At 43.4% G+C, this 22479-nt stretch overlaps 1 protein-coding gene across 11 annotated transcripts in view; it reads right to left on the reverse strand.

The window, feature by feature from the left end:
* The window catches only part of ZNF333 (zinc finger protein 333), a 32931-nt gene that overhangs the window by 4617 nt on the left and 5835 nt on the right, over nt 1-22479 (reverse strand). For 5 of the 11 annotated variants that reach the window (XM_005654878.4, XM_005654876.4, XM_013987447.3 and 2 more), the window contains 10 exons: nt 21751-21874; nt 20821-20919; nt 17334-17416; nt 15605-15718; nt 14232-14319; nt 12959-13047; nt 12249-12375; nt 11713-11847; nt 10845-10921; nt 8399-9963 (listed from right to left, as the gene is read on the reverse strand). In XM_005654878.4, coding sequence (XP_005654935.1) covers nt 8866-9963; nt 10845-10921; nt 11713-11847; nt 12249-12375; nt 12959-13047; nt 14232-14319; nt 15605-15718; nt 17334-17416; nt 20821-20919; nt 21751-21874 — 2034 coding nt within the window. In that variant the 3' untranslated portion in view covers nt 8399-8865. Of the gene's footprint in view, nt 1-7694; nt 7919-8398; nt 9964-10844; nt 10922-11712; nt 11848-12248; nt 12376-12958; nt 13048-14231; nt 14320-15604; nt 15719-17333; nt 17417-20820; nt 20920-21750; nt 21875-22479 lie in introns of those variants that run through there. The other 6 variants (XM_021083687.2, XM_021083686.2, XM_013987448.3 and 3 more) reach the window with 3 other exon arrangements.

Genomic DNA, 22479 nt, shown 5'->3' on the forward strand with positions numbered 1-22479 from the left:
GTATAATTTTTAGGTTCCACATATAAGTGATATTATATATTTGTCTTGACTTACTTCACTTAGTTTGATCATCCAGGTCCACCCATGTTGCTGTAAATAGCATTATTTCATTCTATTGTATGGCTGTGTAATATTCTACTGTATCAATATATCATATTCTTTATCCAGAACTTATTTACAAAACTGAAACAGACTCACAGACACAGAAAACTAACTTATGGTTACCAAAGGGGAGGGCAGGCAAATTAGGAGCTGGGGTTAAGAGATACACACTATGATATATAAAATAGGTGAACAGCAAGGTCTTACTCTATAACACAGGGAACTATATTCAATAATTTGTTATAACCTATAATGGAAAATAATCTGAAAAGAATACATAAATATATTTGTGTAACTGAATCACTTTGCTATACACCAGAAACTAACACAACTTTGTAAATTAACGATACTTCAATTTTAAGTTAAATTAAAATTTAAAGAAATAATAAAAAAAATCCTAATTTTCCCCTTTATTATTTCATTTCTCCAGATAGTATTAAAAACAAATAAGGAAAAAAGAAAGAAAAAAAAAAAAAAGGAAATGACCCTCCAACTGGATAAACAGTTCCCATATAATATTTGAAGGGTATAAAATTCATTCAATGAGGTACATGAAGTTTGCACTTAAACTCCCAGCTCAGTGAATGTTAGTTTTGTTTGTTCATTTTGAGAAAAGCAAAGGCTATTTATTTCTAGCTGACTGGAGCAAGGGAGATGGCCACCACTATTTGCCTCTCTTGTCCTCCCCTGCCCGATCCAACAGATATTGAAGGACCACAGAACCATAACTATATATTCACCTTCTTTTCAAGCACACATAGAATATTTACCTACATTGCACACATGCTAGGCTAAAAAACAAGCCTCAACTAATTTAAATGTGTGGTAAACTGCAGATCACATTCTTTGGCCCCAAGGCCACATTGGAAATCAACAACAAAAAGATGACTAGAATAAAACCCTTGTGATTGGGGTTGAAGAAGCACAGTTATACATACATCATGGATGTACAGGTCAAAGACAGTATCTTTGTCTACTACGGTTTCCATCACAAAGTATACAGATCAGGGGGCTTAAACAAAAAAAATTTACCATTTCCCACATCCTTCTATTGGCTAGCTAGTTTCATCCATACACATTTATTTTCTTTTACTTGCATAGTTTTATGCATCAACTAGGCAAAGGAATGCCTAGAGAGCTGATAAAATATTATTTCTGAATGTGCCTGTGAGGGTGTTTCTGGAAGAGATTAGCTTTGATTCAGTAGAGTGAGCAGAAATCCCTCCTCACCAATGTGGGTAGGCACCATCTCCCAGCTCAATGAATTTGTATATGTGTGTAAATCTGTGTAACCCAGCAATCAAGACAGAAAACATTTCAAGTTCCCCAGAAAACTCCCTCTTACAGCTTCCCAGCTGATAATTTCCCATGGTAGGCACTATTCTGACTTCTCTCACGATTGGTTATTTTTTCCTGTTCGTAAACATTCTCAAATAGTTTTAAAGAGACAATACACATGGTTATAATTCTACTTTCCTGGGATAAATGGTAAATAGCTGCTCCTCATGGTGAAGAGGCAATAAAGCTCAGCTGCGGAACTTTTTACTTTTGATTTTAAGTAAAATATATATACTTTCAGATAAACCACATGAGAATTTGAATGTGTGCGCTCCCCAGATAAACTGACAGGAAATAATTAGCGTGAATGCTTTCTTTCTCCAGTTTTATTATCAGACCCACCCTTCTGCTTTTTATGCCTGGCATTGCCAGTAACAGTAGAGCTGGCTTACATGATGGGGTTCAGGTTTCCTGATAAGAAGGGAGCAAAGGATGTGATTACGCTACACACACACACAAAAAAAAGGCAGTTTCCTGAAGAGCTTTCTCTAGGATATCTACAACTCTAAAATGAGCATTAAACTACTTGTCATTCAAGGAAGAAATGTGTGCTTGAAACCACAAAACTAGTGACTAGTGACTGGCAGGGCAAAGAATCAGATTCTGAGCTTTCTACTGGTAAAGCCTTTCTACTAAATTGCTCTTTCTACTAAATCGCTCCCTTGTTTAATTAGTATAACTACAGTGGACTCAAAGAAAAATAATAAATAACTTGAGAATCTAGTTCAGTACCCTGGCAACACACAGGAGATGTCATCAAATATGAGCTTTATGACATTATTTGTAAGATAAAACCAGACGGAGGGATAGGTAACAGGCACTGTGGGCTGAAGGATACAAGACATGGCAGCTCAGAGATGGACTTTCTTTCAAATAAGTAACTGGCACCACAAGAACACGATACTTCCGAAACAGGTTAGGGAATTTGAACATTATCCTGAGAGCAGTAGAGATCCAAGAAATAATCTTAGAGGAAGGATGTTTTGCCTTCTAGAATCGGTGGGAAATGTGTGTGTCTGGGAGGGGTAAATTGGAGGTCAGTGCAAGCCCCAGACTGCTCTGAACTGGCAAACAAGATTCTAGTCTACCTCTGCACTTCAGAAACTCCCTGATCAAGTCTATCCTTACACAAAAATCAAACAAGCAGCATCCAAATGCCAAAGAACAGCTTCTCTCTTAAGCTGCCAAAGTTGGGGTGGTCATGAGAGCATTATCCGTATCCTCCATTCACTGACTATGGTTGTCAAACAGAAAATGTAGGAGAAACACAGCCTGGAGTTGCACACTTCTGAGAAGTCGTGAAATTGCTGGAGTCTCCAAACCACATATCAGATATCGCTGGAGACCCTGAGCCAGAAGTCCACAGGTGCAGCGATTCTGCATATGTTGGAATTTGTTAACCCCAGAATTTAGGAGTCCAGAAAATAGAACTTGGGTAGACATGGATTGGGATTCTTGGGGTCTGAGCATACCTACTGGCCATCCTATAGTCCAGCATCTGATGTTTTGGGAGCAGTAGGAGTCAAAGTGCAAAGAGACCAAAAAATGTAAATTTGAAGTGGTCAGGCGACTAACAGACTCAGAGGAAGCTGGAGACAAAGCCTTGGGCAGACTGACCCTACAACCCACCTTCTTCCAGTGAAGGGCATAGTCTCCTCCTGAGGTACCTCACAGTAGGAAATACAGAACTGTACCCCAAGGCTGGCACTGCATAGCACTGGTATAAAATTCCTGTGATGAACACATTTGCTGCTTGCAGTCCTCTCACCTTGTCTCCCCTCTGCCATCCACTTCAGGGAACCAGACCAAGATCAAGATGGCTTTAAGATGGCTTCAACTAGTCTGATGACATGAATCAACCAATGGATCTTTCTGATCAGCAAAGTTCTGCACTTTCATTTTTAAAAAAAAGGCAAAAAGGGACTTCGAACATTACCTAAAATCCTGTTTACCTTGTGTACCACCTAGTGCCTACACTCCCAGTATGTTCACCTACTCTCTAGTTAATATTCCAGAAGTACCCCTTTTGAACAAAGTGATCTTCGAAGTTTTGACAGAGGGTCCGGCTTTTAAGGTAGTCTTTGATCTTCATATACATATTCCTTTTGTCCTGTCCAGAGTCTAGAAGTATAGTCTCAAGTTAATCCAGATGCCTAGGAACCCTCTTTTATTAAATTCTTCATGAACTCCACGCATTGTGCTCTCTTCAGAGTAGAGACTACTGAGCGGTGATGAATTTCAGAAGTAGTAGCTTTGACTGTGTGAGTGAAAGGAAGCAGCCTGCAGAAACCTGCTGCCTAATGGGCTCAGACCATACATGCTCTACCTAGGAGCATTTGCCCCAATATTAATTCATATAGACTTAATAAGCATGTTAAAAACTTATTTTCTGCTCAGCACAGTACTAGGCTTAAAGAAAGTCACACTGAACAGGCTCTACGTGGTCTCTGATCTCAGAGAACTTATAGGAAAGAGGAAAGTACAATTAACAATTCCCAAAAGCAGTATGATTTAATAAAGAACTTTGTTTCTGGCTTCCATCTTCAGTATACAAACCTGGTATGCATTGCTGCCATCATAGGAACAAGAAAAGTATGCCTAACTGACAAAAACATAACTTTCTTGAACATATCAGAGAACTTGGGTCACAGACAACCAACTAGCTTGAAATCTAGGGCAAGAGAGAAGGACAGGAGCGCTGGCTCATCTAGAGCACAGGATGAAGACAGTGCCGCCAGGCAAGAGAATAAGATTTCTACTAAAGTTTTTAACCAATTGCTAAAGGCCAAATGTGGGCCAGTAAAATAGGGAATCTTGGAGCCTCGGACACAAGGGGAGTCCTCACTCCCTCTCAGGCTCTTCTTGGACCACCGGATGATCATGAGAAATACTTTGAGTAGGACTAGAGACGAGAGAAAGCCTCCTTCCTCAGCCAGATCCACAACATCACTAAGTACACGTTCTGTCTTCTAAGCTACCACAGACAATACTTTTGCCAGAGGTTTCCCTAACACATAACCACATATCTTTTTTCTAACCTCTAGTGGCAGTTTTCTCACATTTCCAGTCCTTAAGTTTTCAGCTGCTTTCTTGTTGCAAAGTTCTAAAGTCAAGTGCCACATTTAAAATTTTTGTTACAGTAGCATCCTATTTCTGATACTAACTTTTATGTCAGTTGTCTATTGCTACCTAACCACCATATGTGCTCATAATTCTGTGAATTAGCAACCTGAGCTGAACTCAGCTGGACAGTTCTAATGCCCAAGGTCATTCAGGCAGCTTCGGTCACCTGGTGGTCTATCTTGGGTCAGTAAGAGGGCCTCACCTGCATCTGAGAATTGGTGCTGACCATCAGCAAAAGCCCCTCTCTCCATGCAGTCTCTCATCTTAGAGGAAGCTAGTGCAGGCTTCTTCCCTGCTCTCGGGAGTCTAACCACAGCTAAAACTGAGCAAACACCATTGTGTGTTTTTCAAGAGTCTGTTTCTATCATGTTTGATAACAGTCCTTTGGCCAAACAGTCACATGATCAAGCTCATCTTCAAGGGGTAGAGAAATAAATTCCACCTCTCAATTGGAAAACATCAAAGTCACATTGAAAAGAGATGTATATACAGGGATGGATGAAATTATTGTGGCAACAATATACCACATCATTATTCACTCCCCAAAAAAGCAAGTTAAAAAACAAGAAACCACTTACCCATTAATACAGCTAAAATTAAGTTGACAGTAGCATGTGTTGTCAAGGATGTGAAACAAATGAAATTCCTTCAGGGAGTTCCAGTCACGGCTCAGTGGTTAACAAACCCACTAGTGTCCATGAGGACATGGGTTCAATCCCTGGCCTCACTCAGTGGGTTAAGGATCTGATGTTGCCATGAGCTGTGGTGTAGCTCACATACACAGCTCAGATCCCACATTGCTGTGGCGGTAGTGCAGGCTGGCAGCTACAGCTCTGATTTGACCCCTAGCCTGGGAACCTCCATAAGCTGAGGGTGCAGCCCTAAAAAGACAAAAAAAAGGAAAAGAAAAGAAAGAAAAAAATTCCTTCATTGATGATGGAAGTAAAAACTGTTTCAACCACTTTGGAAAACTGTTTGGCAATATCATCAGATAAAGATATGACTTCTCAATGACCCAACAATTCCACTCCTAGGTTTTATAACCAAGAGAAATGAGAACATTTGTTTACAATAAGATTTGCACAAGAACATTCACAGCAGCTTTATTTATACTAGAAAAACCTGGAAATAACCCAAATGTCCATAAACAGAAAGGAATTTTTTAACTGTGGTATATTCAGACAATTGCTATGGAATATCACATAGCAATTTTAAAAGAGAATAAACTACTGATAATGTGACAAAGATATATTTCATGGACATTATATTAAGTGAAAGCACCAAACACAAGAGGGCACACTGTGCAGTTCTATTTCTCTGAACAGGAAAAACAAAACTACGGTGATAGAAGTCAGAATATAGTTACCTCTGAGAATGGGGCTTATTGTCTGGGACAGAGCCCAGAGGAAACTTCTGGGGAGATAAAAATATTTTATATCTTGATGTGGGTAGTATAGACATATATAAAATTCATTAAGGTGTATGCTAAGACTTAGGAGCTTTTACATAAGCTCGATTCTCAATTAAAGAATTTTAAAACATAAAAATAGAACACTGGGAGCACAGGAAAAAATGGAAAACTACCCCGAGGTGAAGCTCTGTAGAGAGCATGGATCTTGGGGCCCAACTCTGTCACTTAATACCTGTATGACCTCAGTTAACCAGCCTCAACTTGCTGGGCCTCAGTTTCCTCATCTGTGAATTGGGGATAATAATAGTACTTCCCTCAAAGTGTCATGATGAAAACTAAATAACTTAAAACATGCAAAGTTTAGGGTAGTAGCTACTACTCAGTAATAGTAAGCTCTAAATAATTATTTGCAATTATGATGAGGAATGGTTGAATACTCATTGCTATGGAGAAAGATGTTGGTCACTGTATGAATAAAAGGAAAATTTTGCTGGAAACACAAAATGTCAAAAATATTTTCAAGAGTTCCCGTCATGGCTCAGCAGAAACAAATCCCATCAGAAACCATGAGGTTTCAGGTTCGATCCCTGGCCTCCCTCAGGGGGTCAAAGATCCAGCGTTGCCATGAGCTGTGGTGTAGGTCACAGACACAGCTTGGATCCTGTGTTGTTGTGGCTGTGGCATAGGCCAGCATCTGTAGCTCCAATTTGACCCCTAGCCTGGGAATCTCCATATGCCACGGATACAGCCCTAAAATGCAAAAAAAAAAAAAAAAAAAAAAAATTCATTTAATTCCATTGCTTCGAAATGTATGGAATTTAAAATTGACAGAATTAGGGAGTTCCCGTCGTGGCGCAGTGGTTATCGAATCCAACTAGGAACCATGAGGTTGCGGGTTCGGTCCCTGCCCTTGCTCAGTGGGTTATCAATCCGGTGTTGCCGTGAGCTGTGGTGTAGGTTGCAGACGCAGCTCGGATCCCGCGTTGCTGTGGCTCTGGCGTAGGCCGGTGGCTATGGCTCCGATTCGACCCCTAGCCTGAGAACCTCCATATGCCGCAGGGGCGGCCCAAGAAATAGCAAAAAGACAAAAAAAATAAAATAAAATAAAATAAAATTGACAGAATTATAAGATTTGTTCAGCAATCCATATTTATGGTGGGGGTTTAATGTAGCTTTCTCAATAAATGATAGATCACTGACTAAAGACTGAATGTCTGTGTTTCCCAAAATTCATATGCTAAAGCTTAACCTCCAAGGTGATGACATTACGAGGTAGGGGCTTTGGGAGGTGATAGGTCATGGGGGTGAAGCCTTCATGAATGGGATCAGTGTCCTTATAAAGAGACCTCAGAGAGGTCTCTTGCTCCCTTTTGGCCATGTGAGAACACAAACAATATACTCCACCTAGTGGACATAGGTAGAATACTACACATTGGTTTCAACATCCATGAACGATTTGTAAAAACTGACCATATACTAAGTGCATCAGTCAGAGTCTGCCTTCAGCACTAATAAACCCATCCCTGCCCTCCCCCTCACTCCCTCCAAAAAAAGACAACCTCACACACTACTACGTCAAGTACATGTATCTTTTTGTGTAACAAGATGTCCAGAAATAGAGTCCAGGACTAGTACAGCCACACAAGGATACCAAAGTGAGGGACAAGGATGGTTGTGACTTCTAGTCACACTCTCTTTAGTCTGTGGCTTTCACCTTCGTGGCCACAGGATGGCTCCTCCAGCACTAGACATGGTATCTGCTTGTACAAAAGGCAGGAAGAGGATCTGGCTAAATTAAACCATACCTTTGCAAAATCTCTCCCAGGGTTCACACCCAGTGACATCTCACACTGGCCAGGACTAGGGGATGTGGCCTCCTTTGGCAGCAAGAAGGCCAGGAATATGGAGGTGTTTCAATAGTGCACATTCCCAATCTAGGTGCTTCTATAAATTAAGAAAGAGCAAGTTTGATAGACAACTAGCAAGACATGCCATGCTAGACCTAAAAGCAAATCTCGACAAATACTCAATATTCAACAACATAAAGAATACACCCTCTTCCCCCAGTGTAATTAAATTAGAAACCAACAACAGGGAGTTCCCATCAGCAGAAGCAAATCCAGCTAGGAACCATGGGGTTGCAGGTTCGATTCCTGGTCTCGTTCAGTGGGTTAAGGATCCGGCATTGCCATGAGCTGTAGTGTAGGTTACAGACACGGCTTGGATCTGGCAGTGCTCTGGCTCTGGCGTAGGCTGGCAGCTGTAGTTCCAATTAGACCCCTAACCTGGGAACCCCCATATGCCTCAGGTGCGGCCCTGAAAAGACAAAAGACAAAAAGAAAGAAAGAAAAAGAAACCAACAACAAAAAAGGCAACTTAAAAAAAAAAAAAAAAAACTCAAATAAATGCAGGAAACTTCCAGAATGACAGGAACAGCATATATTGTAAATGGAGTGTTGATTACATATATGTATACATCTGTCAAACTTATCATCCAACTGTACACTTGATTTATGCATTTCACTATAATTATACCTCTATAAAAATATACCCATGTACTGCAATTTAAAAATCTAATTCCGGAAGTCCCCCATGCCCAGCAGGTTAAGGATCCACCATTGTCACAGCTGTGGTGCAGGTTGAAACTGCAGCACGGGTTCAGTCCCTGTCCTGGAAACATCCACATGCCACAAATGCAGCCAAAAAAAAACAGAAGAAAAAGATCTAATTTCATTTAACTCATGTATCAGAGAATAAGTGATCATGGAAACTAAGACAATGTTGAAAATTAAACCAAAATGAAAATTTTACACACCGAAACACGTGATGTCAAAACATATACTACAAGAGGTGACTGCAACCCTGGATGTTTATGTTTTTACAAATCAAAATTAATGAACAAGGTGCCGGTCATATGGCAGAGACACTGACAAAGGCAGGCCACCAGTCTGAACGTTTTCTCTCCCTGAATGAATCCTCTTATGCACAGTAAGTGAAGAACTATGCCTGAAGGCTTTCTCACACTGATTACATTTGTAGGGTCTCCCTGCAGTGTGGGTTCTCACATGTACGATAAGGTGTGAGGACTGGCCAAAGGCTCGCCCACACTCCTGACACTCATAGGGCTTCTTGCCACTGTGGGTCCTGGCATGTTTCCTGAGGGATGATGGCTCACTAAAGGCCCGCCCGCACTCCTGACACGTGTAGGGCTTCTCTCCCGTGTGGGTCCGCATGTGGCTCTTGAGGGTTGAGAGACGGCTCAAGACCTGCCCGCAGGTGGCACATTCATAAAGTTTCTCCCCCGTGTGGATCCTCTTATGTACATTCAGATGAGTGCTCGTCCGGAAGGGCTTCCCACACTGGTTACAGGCATATGGTTTCTCCCTGGTGTGGGTCCGCAGGTGTGTCTTCAGAGATGAGTGTTCCCTGAAGGCTTTCCCACACTGGCCGCACTCAAAGGGCTTCTCTCCTGTGTGGGTTCTCATGTGGCTCCTCAGAGAGGAGGGCTGGTTGAAAGCCTTCCCACAATCCTTGCACTCATAGGGCTTCTCGCCTGTGTGGTTTCTCTGATGCAAGATCAAGTTAAAGTTCCTGGTGAAGGTTTTCCCACACTGACTGCACTCAAAGGGTTTCTCACCAGTATGAGTTCTCATGTGTCGCCGCAGATTCGAGGAATACTTGAAGGCCTGCCTGCACTCCTGACACTCGAAGCACTTCTCTGCAGTGTGAGTCTTCTCGTGCCTGAGGAGGTCAGAGCTGTATCTGAACGATTTTTCACATTTGTTGCACTCAAAGGTTTTATCTCCACTGCGGATTTTCTCAGGCACAGTTAGGTGAGCCGTCTGAAAGAAGGGTTTTCCACTCTCTTGGCATTCATAGGGCTCCCCTAAAGCAGGAATTCTCTGGTACTGAAATAGAGGTTGGGTGCTATTACAGGGCATCCTCAGTTCACTGTATTCAGAGAGTTTCTCTCCAGTCAGTGGTTGCTCCTATCAATTGAGGAAAGTGGGAAGACCAGAGGCTTTATTGCATTCACAGGTATTTTCCAAGTGAAGTATGTGTATAACAGAGACATTCCTATACCTGAAGCTTTTACCATTTTAGTGTGTCCATACCACTTCTACCCTGAGTTCCTTCAAGCAGATACTCTCCCACAAAGAGCTGTCATTTCCATTATTTTTATGGGGCTTCTTAGATGTAGACTTTTTCTGAATTGTTTAAGGCTAAATTATTTTCTTAATTTTTTTCATCTTTTATTTAGATTCATTATTTTCATATTCTTCATTATTAACTTGTAAATTATACATTATTTTACTACTATAGAAGTTTACCTTAGACATTTCAACAGGCTTCCTTCATCTACTAAAATTATACAGAATGGTACTTTTTCCACTTCCTGGAAAATGCATGGGTTAATTAGAGCATTTAACATTTATTTATCCTTTCCCAACATATGTTGTTATTTTATGTACTCATTTCATATTATTTTTTTGGCTGCACTCACAGCATAAGGAAGCTCCCAGGCCAGGGATAAAACCTGTGTCACAGCAGCAATCCAAGCCACTGCGATGACAACACCAGATCCTTAACCTGCTGCACCACAAGGCTAAATTATTTTAAATGCTCTATATCAGTGTCATATTTACAAAAATGTTAGTTGTGGGAACACTGTCAAGGCAAGTCTTAATTTATGCTTAGAGTTTTCCCCAATTCATGACTTTCATAGACTCTCTCCCAAAAAACTTCTTTCTCCCAGGTAAGCACCACTTGCCATAAATCTCTCTCTGGGCTCTTGTATTGTGTTTCTAACCTACAGCAACCCCAGACTCTTCCTAGATCAAGGACCAAGAATAATCCCCTTGTACTTTACCTTTTTCATGCCCATGGATGTGATCTCCACAAAAATATCTTGGTTAGGAATTGAGTCCTGGGGTTGAAGTTGAGGTTCTGGAATGAATTAAGGGGTTATGGGGAATTTTAAGTGCACAGAAAAGGAAACTGTGGGATCAAGATTGAAAAAAATGAAAGTAAGCTAGGTACAAGCAGGTTTTAAAAAAAAAAAATACTTATCCTTGATATGGGAAGAAACTGTGAATAAGAGGAAAATATCAAAGAGTAAAGAAAAATTACACGGTGTTTGGCTTTGTGAGGAGTTATACAATCACAGGAAAAGGAATGAAAATAGTGGATGATTTACTAAGAAAGAATTCTACAAAGACTGGGACTGATGTTGAAAGAATTAGTAAGAACGAATACAGTGGGGAGAAACTGGATGAAATGTGCACATGGAAATGCTAAATGTGAAAAGGATGTAGGATAAATCTTCTATAAAGCCAGAGTAGAGCATTAGAGATAAAAAGGTAAGGGGGAGTTCCCATCGTGGCGCAGTGGTTAACAAATCCAACTAGGAACCATGAGGTTGCGGGTTCGATCCCTGCCCTTGCTCAGTGGGTTAACGATCCGGCGTTGCCGTGAGCTGTGGTGTAGGTCACAGATGCGGCTCGGATCCTGTGTTGCTGTGGCTCTGGCCTAGGCTGGCAGCTATAGCTCCAATTCGACCCCTAGCCTGGAAACCTCCATATGCCGCGAGAGCAGCCCACGAAATAGCAAAAAGACCAAAAACAAAAGGGAAGGGAAGGGAAAAAAGAAAGGAAGTGGAGTTTACAGAGGGCGCTCAACCCAACAACCTTCCCCATCAAGGGCACTGGAAGTGTTTCCAAATATAATACTCATCTTACCACTCCGGGCTGGTGGCTCCCAATCTGCCTGGTGCTCGCCTAAGTGGGCTCCTAAGAAGATTCTTCTCTCAGTGATGCACAGCTCTTCTCTTTGCTCCACATGAGAAAACCTACTGGCTTTGCAAAGTTGATCTCCTGCTCATGGGAAAAGATGCAGTATAAAAGCAGACTGCGTCTGCCATGCAATGGGTACCAATATGCTGAAATCTTTAAGGGAAATGTAGATGAGCATAGCAGAGTGAGTGTGCCTACATTCTGATGGCATGTTGAGCTCTTTCACTAAGGATCCAAAGGACAAGCTTCCTCAAGGGCCCTGGAGGACAGGGGACTCTCCAGTCCAGGGCCTGGCTCAGGGATGCACTTGAGAAGTCCAACAGAAGACAGATCTTCACCTCTGTGGGAAACCACTTAATCATAAGCACCATGAGGGCAGGACCTGTCTCTCTTTTCACCTCTCAATTTCCCAAACCAGCACAGTTCTGGGAACCCACTGTGGCAGCATGAGTGTGTGGAGGAAGCAACGGGACCAGTCTTACCCACGAAGACCAGGTTCCTATAGTTCTCCAGCATCACGTCTCTGTACAAGCTTCTCTGAGCAGAGTCTAGAAACAGCCATTCCTCTGGTGTGAAGAGCACAGCCACATCCATGAAGGTGACTGGTTCCTAAAATGCACAGCCACCCTTCTGGGTTCAGCCAGAGTCCACCCCACCAATACTCAAGAGTATGGTAGGGGACTTGCAGGCCTGGGGAAGGGAGCCCCCCATGCAAAGGATTTCCAGACCTCAGCTCAGGCCTCAGAACTAGAACTCTTCTCCACCTACTCTTTCCTCCCTAGATGACCACATCCCAAGGCGTGGCAGCAAAGGACCTCAACTTCATGGCAGGGCTTAGCTATTAACAACCAGCCAGGAAGCCTGTCCCCTCCCGCTCCAGGGTCCAGCAGACCTGAGCATGTTGCAGCCAAGAGAAAATGGCTTGGTCAACGACAACTGTCTACTCTAGGGAGAACAAGGAGATTATACAGACAGTTCACACCCTCACCCTACTTTCCCTCCTGATGCTCAGTGGTATACAGCCCTTGGTAGCCTGGGGAAGACCTGAATGAGGGAGTGGGGTCACTGCCCACCCACTGCTAGAGGCTCAGTATCTAGAAGCCTGGAGATCAGCCCTATGGGGTTAAGAAGATCCCAGACAGGGGATGAAGACAAGGAGACCAAGCAAGAAGATCAAGGACTCCTTACTTACCTGTGGATAGGTGGTCACTCCCCCAGGTACCATGGCTTCTTCCTTCGTGCTCTCCTCCTGCAGCCCTGTGGGGTCCTGAGTGGGCAGAGCTGAAGGAGAAGAGGGCCACCATGAGGGCCTGGGCCTAGCCAGATGAGCACAAGAGCTGCCCACCCTGACTGAGTGACCACACACACATGAATTTAACCAGGCCCCAAAAGAGGTCTGGCCTTCTGCCATAGTTGAGTGGTGCTGATCTTCCCTTCCTTCTGAAAGATCTGAGACCAAATTCAACTTCTATGGATTAATCCTATAGCTATATGCTCAAATACACAAAGATATACATATAAGGATATTTGCCTTGTTTGAGACAAAAAAAAATTTGGAATCAATTCATCAGGAGAGGATTGTTAAATAAATCATTTCCAAATTCAGTGCCATATAGCTCTTGAGAAGCATATAAAATAGATTTATACATACAATATGGGAAAATGTCCAAGATTTATTATTAAGGAAACAAAGCAAGTTGCAAGACAATATGAGTAACAAATGTATTATTATAACAATAGTGATGATGATGATGATAAGTGCAGAAGCAAGGAAAAAAAGGTTTGGACATGTGGACACTAAACTATTAACAGTGGTTGTTTCTGGAGAATGGAATTACTCCTGCTTTTCACTTTCTACTTTATACATATCTGCAATATTTAAAGTTTTACCTTTGTTATACACCAGAAACTAACACAACATTGTAAACTATACTTCAATTAAAACAAATAAATAAAAATAAAAAACAAAAAAAAAGAAACATCTGAGACAAAAAAAAAAAAAAAAAAAAAAAAAAAAAACCGGAGTTCCCATCGTGGCGCAGTGGTTAACGAATCCGACTAGAAGCCATGACGTTGCGGGTTCAATTCCTGGCCTTGCTCAGTGGGTTGAGGATCCAGCCTTGCCTTGAGCTGTGGTGTAGGCTGCAGATGCGGCTCAGATCCCGCGTTGCTGTGGCTCTGGCGTAGGCCGGCAGCTACAGCTCCGATTCGACCCCTAGCCTGGGAACCTCCATATGCCAGGAGCGGCCCAAGAAATGGCAAAAAGACAAAAAAAAAAAAAATCCCAGCCCATAATCCCTAGAAAGTGCCTTTCTCCTTGCATACATAAATAATGAGATGACTTTCTGTGTTCTCTCCCCATGGTAATGACCACATTCAAAGGAAAAGAAGATGGATGCAGCTTCCCAAAGACAACACAGTACCAAAGGCCTTTTGACTACCAATTCCACCCAGAGCTCACTCACCAGGAACCCCAGCTGCCCACAGGTTAGGGAGGCTCAGTGCAGGCTCCGGCATGGCCATCTTATGAATCTGCATAGCCACCTTCAGCCCCTGGACAGAGTGACAGGAACAGATCAGAATCGCATGGTTGGTGGGATCCACCCACACTTGCTTACACAGACTGAATTGGCATGACTGGCCCTGCTTTGGGGAGCATACTGATAAAGGAGGGATAGACCCTGTTGACCTTGCCCAGATTTGCAATCCTTCAATACAAAGCTAATCACTGTCACAGAATTTCAACTCCAAGATTGGACAGAGAGAGGGAGCCTGGGTAGGGACGGTCTCCTGCGAGCAGCCTCTGGTAGTGGGGGAAATGCTGGAATAAAGAGGGATAGAGGATGCCCAGCAGATTGAGGGTGAGAGGAAGGACACAGAGGTGAACCCCTGCAAACGTGGGGACATTAGTAAATTATTCCCAAGGGGGAGTCCTGCTGTGGGAGAAAGGACCTGAACTCTCCTTTACCACTGGCTGCTCGCTGAGGTGTTTGAGCTGATTTGCATTTTTCTTTTGTTTGTTTGGGGTTTTTTTGGCCACAGCACATGGAAGTTCCAGAGACAGGGATCAAACCTGAGCCACAGCAACCTGAGCCACAGCACTGACAACAATGGATCCTTAACCTGCTGCAATCACAAAGGAACCCCTGCCATGACTTGCATTTCTAAAGGATGCCTCTGGCCTCTATATCCAGGGTAGTGCCCAGAGGCAGCAGGTGCCCGTCAGGAGCAGTTCCCAGGAGTTCAGGAGAACTAACAGTGGCTCTGGGCAGGGTGGTGGTCCCAGGGACAGGAGGAGCAGCAAGAGGTAGGTTTGTATTTTGAAGGAAAAGTTCCAGGTCTTGGTGGCAAATGGGAAATAACAGTGGCAGTTCCCTCAGGGCAGCTGATGGGTAGGGGGAGGTAGGAGGAAGCCCTTTCTCCTCAGGAGAAGAAGAAATGCAAGACCCTGAGGCAAGAGCTCAGTGACCAGGCTGGACACTTCCAGCCTGGCCTTTAGGTCACAGGATCCACTCATTCCTGTAGGCTTCCTGGCCATGGACAGGATGGAAATGAGGGTGGAAGGTCTGGAGGAAGAAAGGCTGGACAGGGAGAGGCAGGGCCAGGAGCCTGGGCGCTAGCCCCTCCCCTAGCACTGCTCTGGGCCTGACACCATGCTGAGGATTTTTAAATTCAGTGCAGAAATGCCACGGCCTATTCAGTGGTTCTTACTGAGCTAAGCCTGGGCCCCCAGCATGTTCCCAATTCCCCACAGTTGGCCCGAGATTCCTCCCTACCTCCTGCCTCCCCACTTACAGAAATCTCAAACCCCTCCCGGCAAACCACCTTGCAGGCTTACTGTGTAATCAGACCAAGGTGACTCCTGGAGAGCTGACCGGTCCTCCGGAGTCAGGGCTATCTCCCTCTCTCCCATACCAGACATGATCTGCATCCTCAGGTCCAGCCCTGGCCCCTGGGAAAAGGCATAGAGGGTGCTGAGCAGAACAGAGGTAGTATCAAGGCTGTTCTCACCCTCAGAGACCTTACGTTCTAGGGTAGTGCCATCAGGATTGGGGGAAATGGGTCTGTTTCAGACTTGGTGACTCCACCTACTCTACTGTGGCTGCCAGCCACCAGTGAGGGTCTCTGAGGACTGATTATGCCAGAGACTTGGACAGACATGACCCTCTCTGGTTCTGAGGGGGCTGTGGCTGGAGGTTAGGCCACAAGCCCTTAGTGGTGCCACAAGGCATTTTACTAGAAAGGTTTTTATAAAAAGACTGGGAGCCCGAACATTGTTCTATGTTTTCTTAGACTCTATATTTGTCTATTGCATCTGTCAATCATAAGGCCAAATCAGTGGCCATAGTTGTTTACACCTCCCCTGTGATCCACAGCCTGTACTCCAAACTATCTACCTCTTTTACCTAGTTATCACACACCAAGCCAATATTCCCCCTGCCCTAAATGACCCAGACCAGGTACCAGATAACTGGGGACTGAATGATCCTGATGCTTCCTCCTGTGGTCCTGTATGGTGTGGCAAGCCCCCTCCTCTCAAGGAATGCAAGTCAGTGTCACTGTCCTCTCCCTGGCATCACTCAGCCACCTCCCTAAATTAAAATCCTGTGGGTACCATTTTGATCAGAATAATTCTGACACAGATCATTCTTCTCGAAGGCTTTTAGGAGTTTGGCTTGTCTATTCAGCACATACTTACTGAGCACTGGTGGTACAGGCACTGTGAAAAACAAAAGATGTGAAACCACTGCTTCGAGGAGCTGGGTTCTAGGTATTGTCGAGGAGGTGGGGTGTGGGGTAGTCCTGGGACAGGAGGAAGGCTGAGCCTGGGGATGTCTGCTCTTCAGTCTCCTTTGGGGCTACAAGGCCTTGGTCTGTCCCTGGCCACCAGAACTTATTTCCACAAGGCAAGGAGGCCTCAGAGCTGTCACTTGCCTCCCTAGGGGTGGGGGACCCCTGACAACACTCCCACGTTCTTTACAATCAGAGTGGCCCTCTCTCCTATAGGCTCTCTTGTTCATATCCAAGTTATAGTTCCTTCAGGAGCATTTCTACCACAATTAAGTCATCAGGTGCCTTCTCTCTGGGCAAGAGTTTGTCCCTGACAAGGGCTGAACAATGACAAAAAGCTCACTGACATCCATGCCCTGCCCAGGAATGCTCCCCACCAGGAGCATGTCTTTGACATTTTCAGAGGTGCACCATATTTGGACAGGTCAAGTTCTTCCAGACTCCACCACTAGGCTTTCTCACATCTGTGAGAGAGGCATTCCATGAGACGTCTCTAACAGGCAGTGTGTTTCTGACCATTGTTGAAATGTAAATCATACACAAAAAATACTGATGGAAACGTTAACTTGGGGAAAACTTCTAGGAAGGAAGAATCTTAAGGGACGGGGGAGGGTTGCTTAAATTCAGGAGTCATGGATGCTCACTTCAGACACTTCACATCCTTTAGGAAACGCCCTGGCTCATAAGTCTGTCTGGCCCTGCTGTGTGTTTCCAACATACATATTCCTCACTTCTCTTATGAGAAGGAATGAAGAATCATCCCCCATGAATCTTACCATTTGCAAATCATGATGTGAAATTTCCTCCAAAATATCCTGCAGAGGAGGATACTCTTTGAATTTAAGCTGAGATTCCCAGTCTAAAATGAATTGAAAAAAAAAAAATTACCTTCCTTCAGAAAAAAGTAGTGGTATGCAATAGCCAAGACATGGAAGCAACCTAAATGTCCACTGACTGATGAATGGATTAAGTAGATGTGGTACATATATACAATAAAATACTACTTAGCCATTAAAAAGAATGAAATAATGCCGTATGCAGCAATATGGATGCAACTAGGGTTTCTCATACTAAGTGAAGTAAGTCAGAAAGAGAAAGACAAATACCATATGAATATCACTTATATGTGGAATCTAAAATATGGCACAAATGAACCTATCTACAGAATAGAAAGAGACTCACAGATATAGCAAACAGACATGTGGTTGCCAAGGGGGAGGAGGAGGGAGTAGGATAGACTGAGATTTGAGGGTTAATAGATGCAAACTATTACATTTAGAGTGGATAAGCAATGAAGTCCTGCTGTACAGTGCAGGGAACTATATCCAAACATGATGGAAGATAGTATGAGAAAAAGAGTGTGTGTGTGTATGACTGGGTCACTCTGCTATACAGCAGAAATTGACATAACACTATAAATCAACTATAATAAATTTTAATTAAAAAAAGAAAGGTCAAAACTATACAGCTATACATGTTATCTTCAAATAAAAAAAAAAAGATGTGGTATATACACACAAAGGAATACTACTCAGCCATAAAAATACAACAAAATAATGCCTTTTGTAGCAACATGGATGCAATTAGAGATTCTCATACTAAGTGAAGTCAGAAAAAGAAAGAAAAATACCATATGCTATCACTTATATGTGAAATCTAAAATATGGGACACAGAGTTCCTGTTGTGGCTCAGTGAGTCACAAACTTCACTAGTATCCATGAAGACACGTGTTCGATCCCTGGCCCCACTCAGTGGGTTGAGGACAAGCTGCGATGTAAGTTATAGATATGGCTTGGATCTGGTATTGTTGTAGCTGTGGCATGTGCCAACAGCTGCAGCTCCAATTCAACCCGTAGCCTCAGAACTTCCGCATGCTTCAGATGTAGCCCTTAAAAGCAAAATAAAAATAAAGTAAAATAAAATATGGCACAAATGAACCTATCTACAAAACAGAAACAAACTCATAGATATAGAGAACAGACTCGTGGTTACCAAGAGGGAGGGGAGAGGGAGTGGGATGGACTGGGAGTTTGGGGTTAGTAGATACAAACTATTACATTTAGAATGGATGGGCAGGAGTGCCCATCGTGGTGCAGCAGAAACAAATCTGACTAGCATCCATGAGGATGCAGGTTTGATCCCTGGCCTCGCTCAGTGAGTTAAGGATCTGGCATTGCCGTGAGCTGTAGTGTAGGTCGCAGACGAGAATCGGATCTGGCGTTGCTGTGGTTGTGGCTAGACTGGGGGCTACAGCTCCTATTCAACCCCTAGTCTGCGAACCTCCATATGACACGGGTGCGGCCCTTAAAAAAAATAGAGTGGATGGGCAATGAGGTTGTGCTGTACAGCACAAAGAACTATATCCAATCTCCTGGGATAGAACACGATGGAAGATAGTATGAGAAAAAGAATGTGTGTGTGTATATATATAGTTGCTTTGCTGTATAGCAGAAATTGACACAACACTGTAAATCAACCATAATTTTAAAGAAAAAAAGAGAAAGAAAAGAAAGGGAATGCATGTGAATGTGTAAGTTTATGATGGTGCATGACCATCATATGTATGACTGGTCACTTTACTACACAGCAGAAATTAGCACAACATTGTTAATCAACTGTAATTTAAAAAGAAGAAAGAAAAAGCTAATGGTATGAAACTGACACACACAACATACATATTTTTTTCAATATCGACCCTACACTTGGGACAATACTGAAAGGGAAGACAGCATCACTGAGCAAAGGAAGGCTCTAAAGAGTATGGTTGTGTGTGGAATTGGGAAATGATGGGAACTGGGCAAAGATGGAAATGAGAGACTTTTTCCCAGCAAAAAAAAAAAAAAAAAATCCATGGAGATTAAGACTGTTGTTGACAGAAAGAGAGTGTTATCAGACAAACAAGTAGAAGCAATGAGATAAGAAACACACAAAGAAATGTTCATTATACAAAAGAATTGGACAAAAAGCATGTGTATGCTATGGAGAAATCAGAATCCTCACCCACCGCTGGTGGAAAGGTAAAATAGTATGCCTAGTCTAGAAAGCAGTTTGACAGTTCTTCAGAAAGTTTTAAAAATGGCCCAGGAATTCCACACCTAATTATATACCCAGGAGAAATGAACATATGTCCACATAACATCTTGTACACAAATTTTCAGAGTAGCACTTCATATTCACCAAAAAGTGGAAACAAACCAAATGTCCATCATCAGATGAATGGATAAACTAAATGTGGTCCATTCACAAAATGGCATATCATTCAACCTTCGAAAAGAATGAATATAGGCACAGTGGGTTAAGAAGCTGACTGCAGCAGCTCAGGGTGCTGCAGAGGTACAGGTTCAATCCCTAGCCCTGCACAGTGGATTAAAGGATCAGGCATTGCTACAGCTGTGGCATATGCCTCAGATTCAATCCCTGGCTGGGGAAACTGCACATGCTATAGGTGCAGCCATTAAAAAAAGGAATGCTACAACACAGATGAACCTCAAAAACATGATGCTGAGTGAAAGAAGACAGATAGATATATGATTCCATTTATATGAAATGTCCACAACAGGCAAAGCCACAGAGATAGAAAGTGGATTAGTGGTTGCTAGGGGATCAGGAGTGACTGCAAATAGGTACAGGGTTTCTTTTTGAGTGATAGAAATGTTCTGGAATTAGATAGTAGTGATGGTTGCAGAATTTGATGAATACACTAAAAACCTCTGAATTGCATTTTGTTTTGTTTTGTTTTGTTTTTGTCTTTTTAGGGCCACACCTGCCACATATGGAGGTTCCCAGGCTAGGGGGTCCAATCGAACCTGTAGCTGCCAGCCTACACCACAGTCACAGCCACGCCAGATCCAAGCCGCATCTGTAAACTACACCACAGCTCATGGCAACGCCAGATCCTTAACCCACTGAGTAAGGCCAGGGTTTGAACCCGCAACTTCATGGTTCCTAGTCGGATTCGTTTCTGCCGCGGCACGACAGGAACTCCTGAATTGTACACTTTAAAGGGATGAATTTTATAGTATGTGAATATTTCAATCTTTAGAAAAAGGGAGCGAGAGAAAGAAATTGGAAAAGATTCTTTTTTCTGAAACCAATAAGTATGAAAAGAAAGCTAGAAAATGAAAACAGAAGAAAAGCTGAAGGAACTCCCTCCAAACAGCCTTATTTCCCCCTCAGAATTAAAATGCTCTCAGACTCACACTTCCCAGCAGCACCGCCCCCTAATGGGTGGGTCACAATATCCCCCACCCCCTAGTACTCACCTGCACAGGTGGCCTGGAGAATGCCTCCTTCTGCTGCCCTCAGCTCTTTTCTTGGTCCCACCTGGGAGACCAGGCTGGCTTTGCATGGTGGAGCCCCTGCTGGTGGAGAAAGACACAGATGCTGAGGGAGAGAGGGCTTGCAGAGTAAAACAACTGCTTCCCTGGACCACACACCTTCCACCTGCGCCTCAGTTCCTGACCCTGAGCAAATACACGGAGTAGCTAAATGATCACGTTCAATTTCTAATGAACTCAGTGAGTGTTGGAGACCACTGAACTGCTGAACTCTGCAAAAAGCAAACTTGGTATGTGGCAAAGCCAGGAAAGCATGTATGCCGACACAGAATTCTCAAGTACAGGGTCTCTTTCAAAGACAAGAAAAGGGACTTATGCATTAACCATGCTATTCTATTAACAGCTGCACTATGTCCTTTGTCATTGCCTATGCTTGTTCTTGCCCACTAATCTTGTCACCTTCCTTAGTAAAAGTCATATGGGCTAAAGCCTAGGCACTTTTTTATTCTGCAGAACAGAGTGCCTCCTGGTCCCCCACTTTCTAAAGGTGAAAGAGTCTTGTGTGTTTTATTATACAGCACCATCCCTCTTTCAGGATCTCCCATTGCCCTGCAACACTGGTCACAGCAAGTGAGGTTCTTCCACAAAGGCCCAAACCACAAACCCCCTCCTCTCTGCCCCATGAAGCTGAGGTTCTCTAAGTCCTGAAGCCCAAGGCCAGGCTCACTGAGACCCAGGGAGTTCCTAACTATGGAAACAAATAAGTCAACACAATATATGGAGCTGTTATCCTGGGGAAGCCAGTTAATCGTAAACCCCACGAAACCCACACTGTATCTTTGTGGTCACGTGGCAGGCACTTAAAAAGCATTTGGTGCCTGCATACAGGAAGGACTAGAGTAGCACCAGCCTTACCTCTGGGGGCCAAGGTCCTGCAGTTGTCCAGCAGCATGTATCTGCACAGGTTCCTCCAAGCATCATCCAGCAACGCCCATTCCTGAATGAGCCCCATGGCCACATCCTTCAAGGTGACTGATTCCTAAGAGCATACATATTCGGGTTCAGCAAGGACCACCCCCACCATCCTGCAGGACGAGAGATCTTCCCTGTGCAGACCCAGTGCAAGAACATTCAGACCAAGTGTTCTCTCCAAAGTAGGGCTCAGCAAACCGGGCCTGCCTCCTTTTTGTCTAAATAAAGTTTTATTGGCACACAGCCACACCCATTGGTTTCTGTCCCCATGCTGTAAGAGCAGAATAGAGGAGTTGCCCCCAAAACTGTCAGTTGAGGGACACAGCTCATACAGTACACCCAACCTAAAGTAATTACTTTCTTTTAACATTTGGACAAATCTGAACACATAAGCTTTGGCTCTCAGAGCCTGTTCTCAGCTTTACAGAGTTTGTCCTAATCTCCTTGTTTAAGGCATCATCTAAAGTTGGGACTTGATCTTTTATTTTCATGAAGTCCCTAGGATGCCTCCCCAAGATGCAGATAAGATTTAGTTATCTTTTATGCCTGTTAAAATGGGACTTCCATTGCATCTGAGAAACTTTATGATCTTTTAATTTTGGAATACTCTGGAACAGCACTGACTGGCAAAGCTCTCTATGAAAATAGGAATGTTCTATGACTGCATTTTCC

The sequence above is a fragment of the Sus scrofa genome, chromosome 2 (genome assembly GCF_054392235.1).
Source record: "Sus scrofa isolate SSC_HxYL_T2T_F1_AM1 chromosome 2, Sscrofa_HxYL_maternal_Yorkshire_Landrace_v2.0, whole genome shotgun sequence".
NCBI lineage: Eukaryota > Metazoa > Chordata > Mammalia > Artiodactyla > Suidae > Sus > Sus scrofa.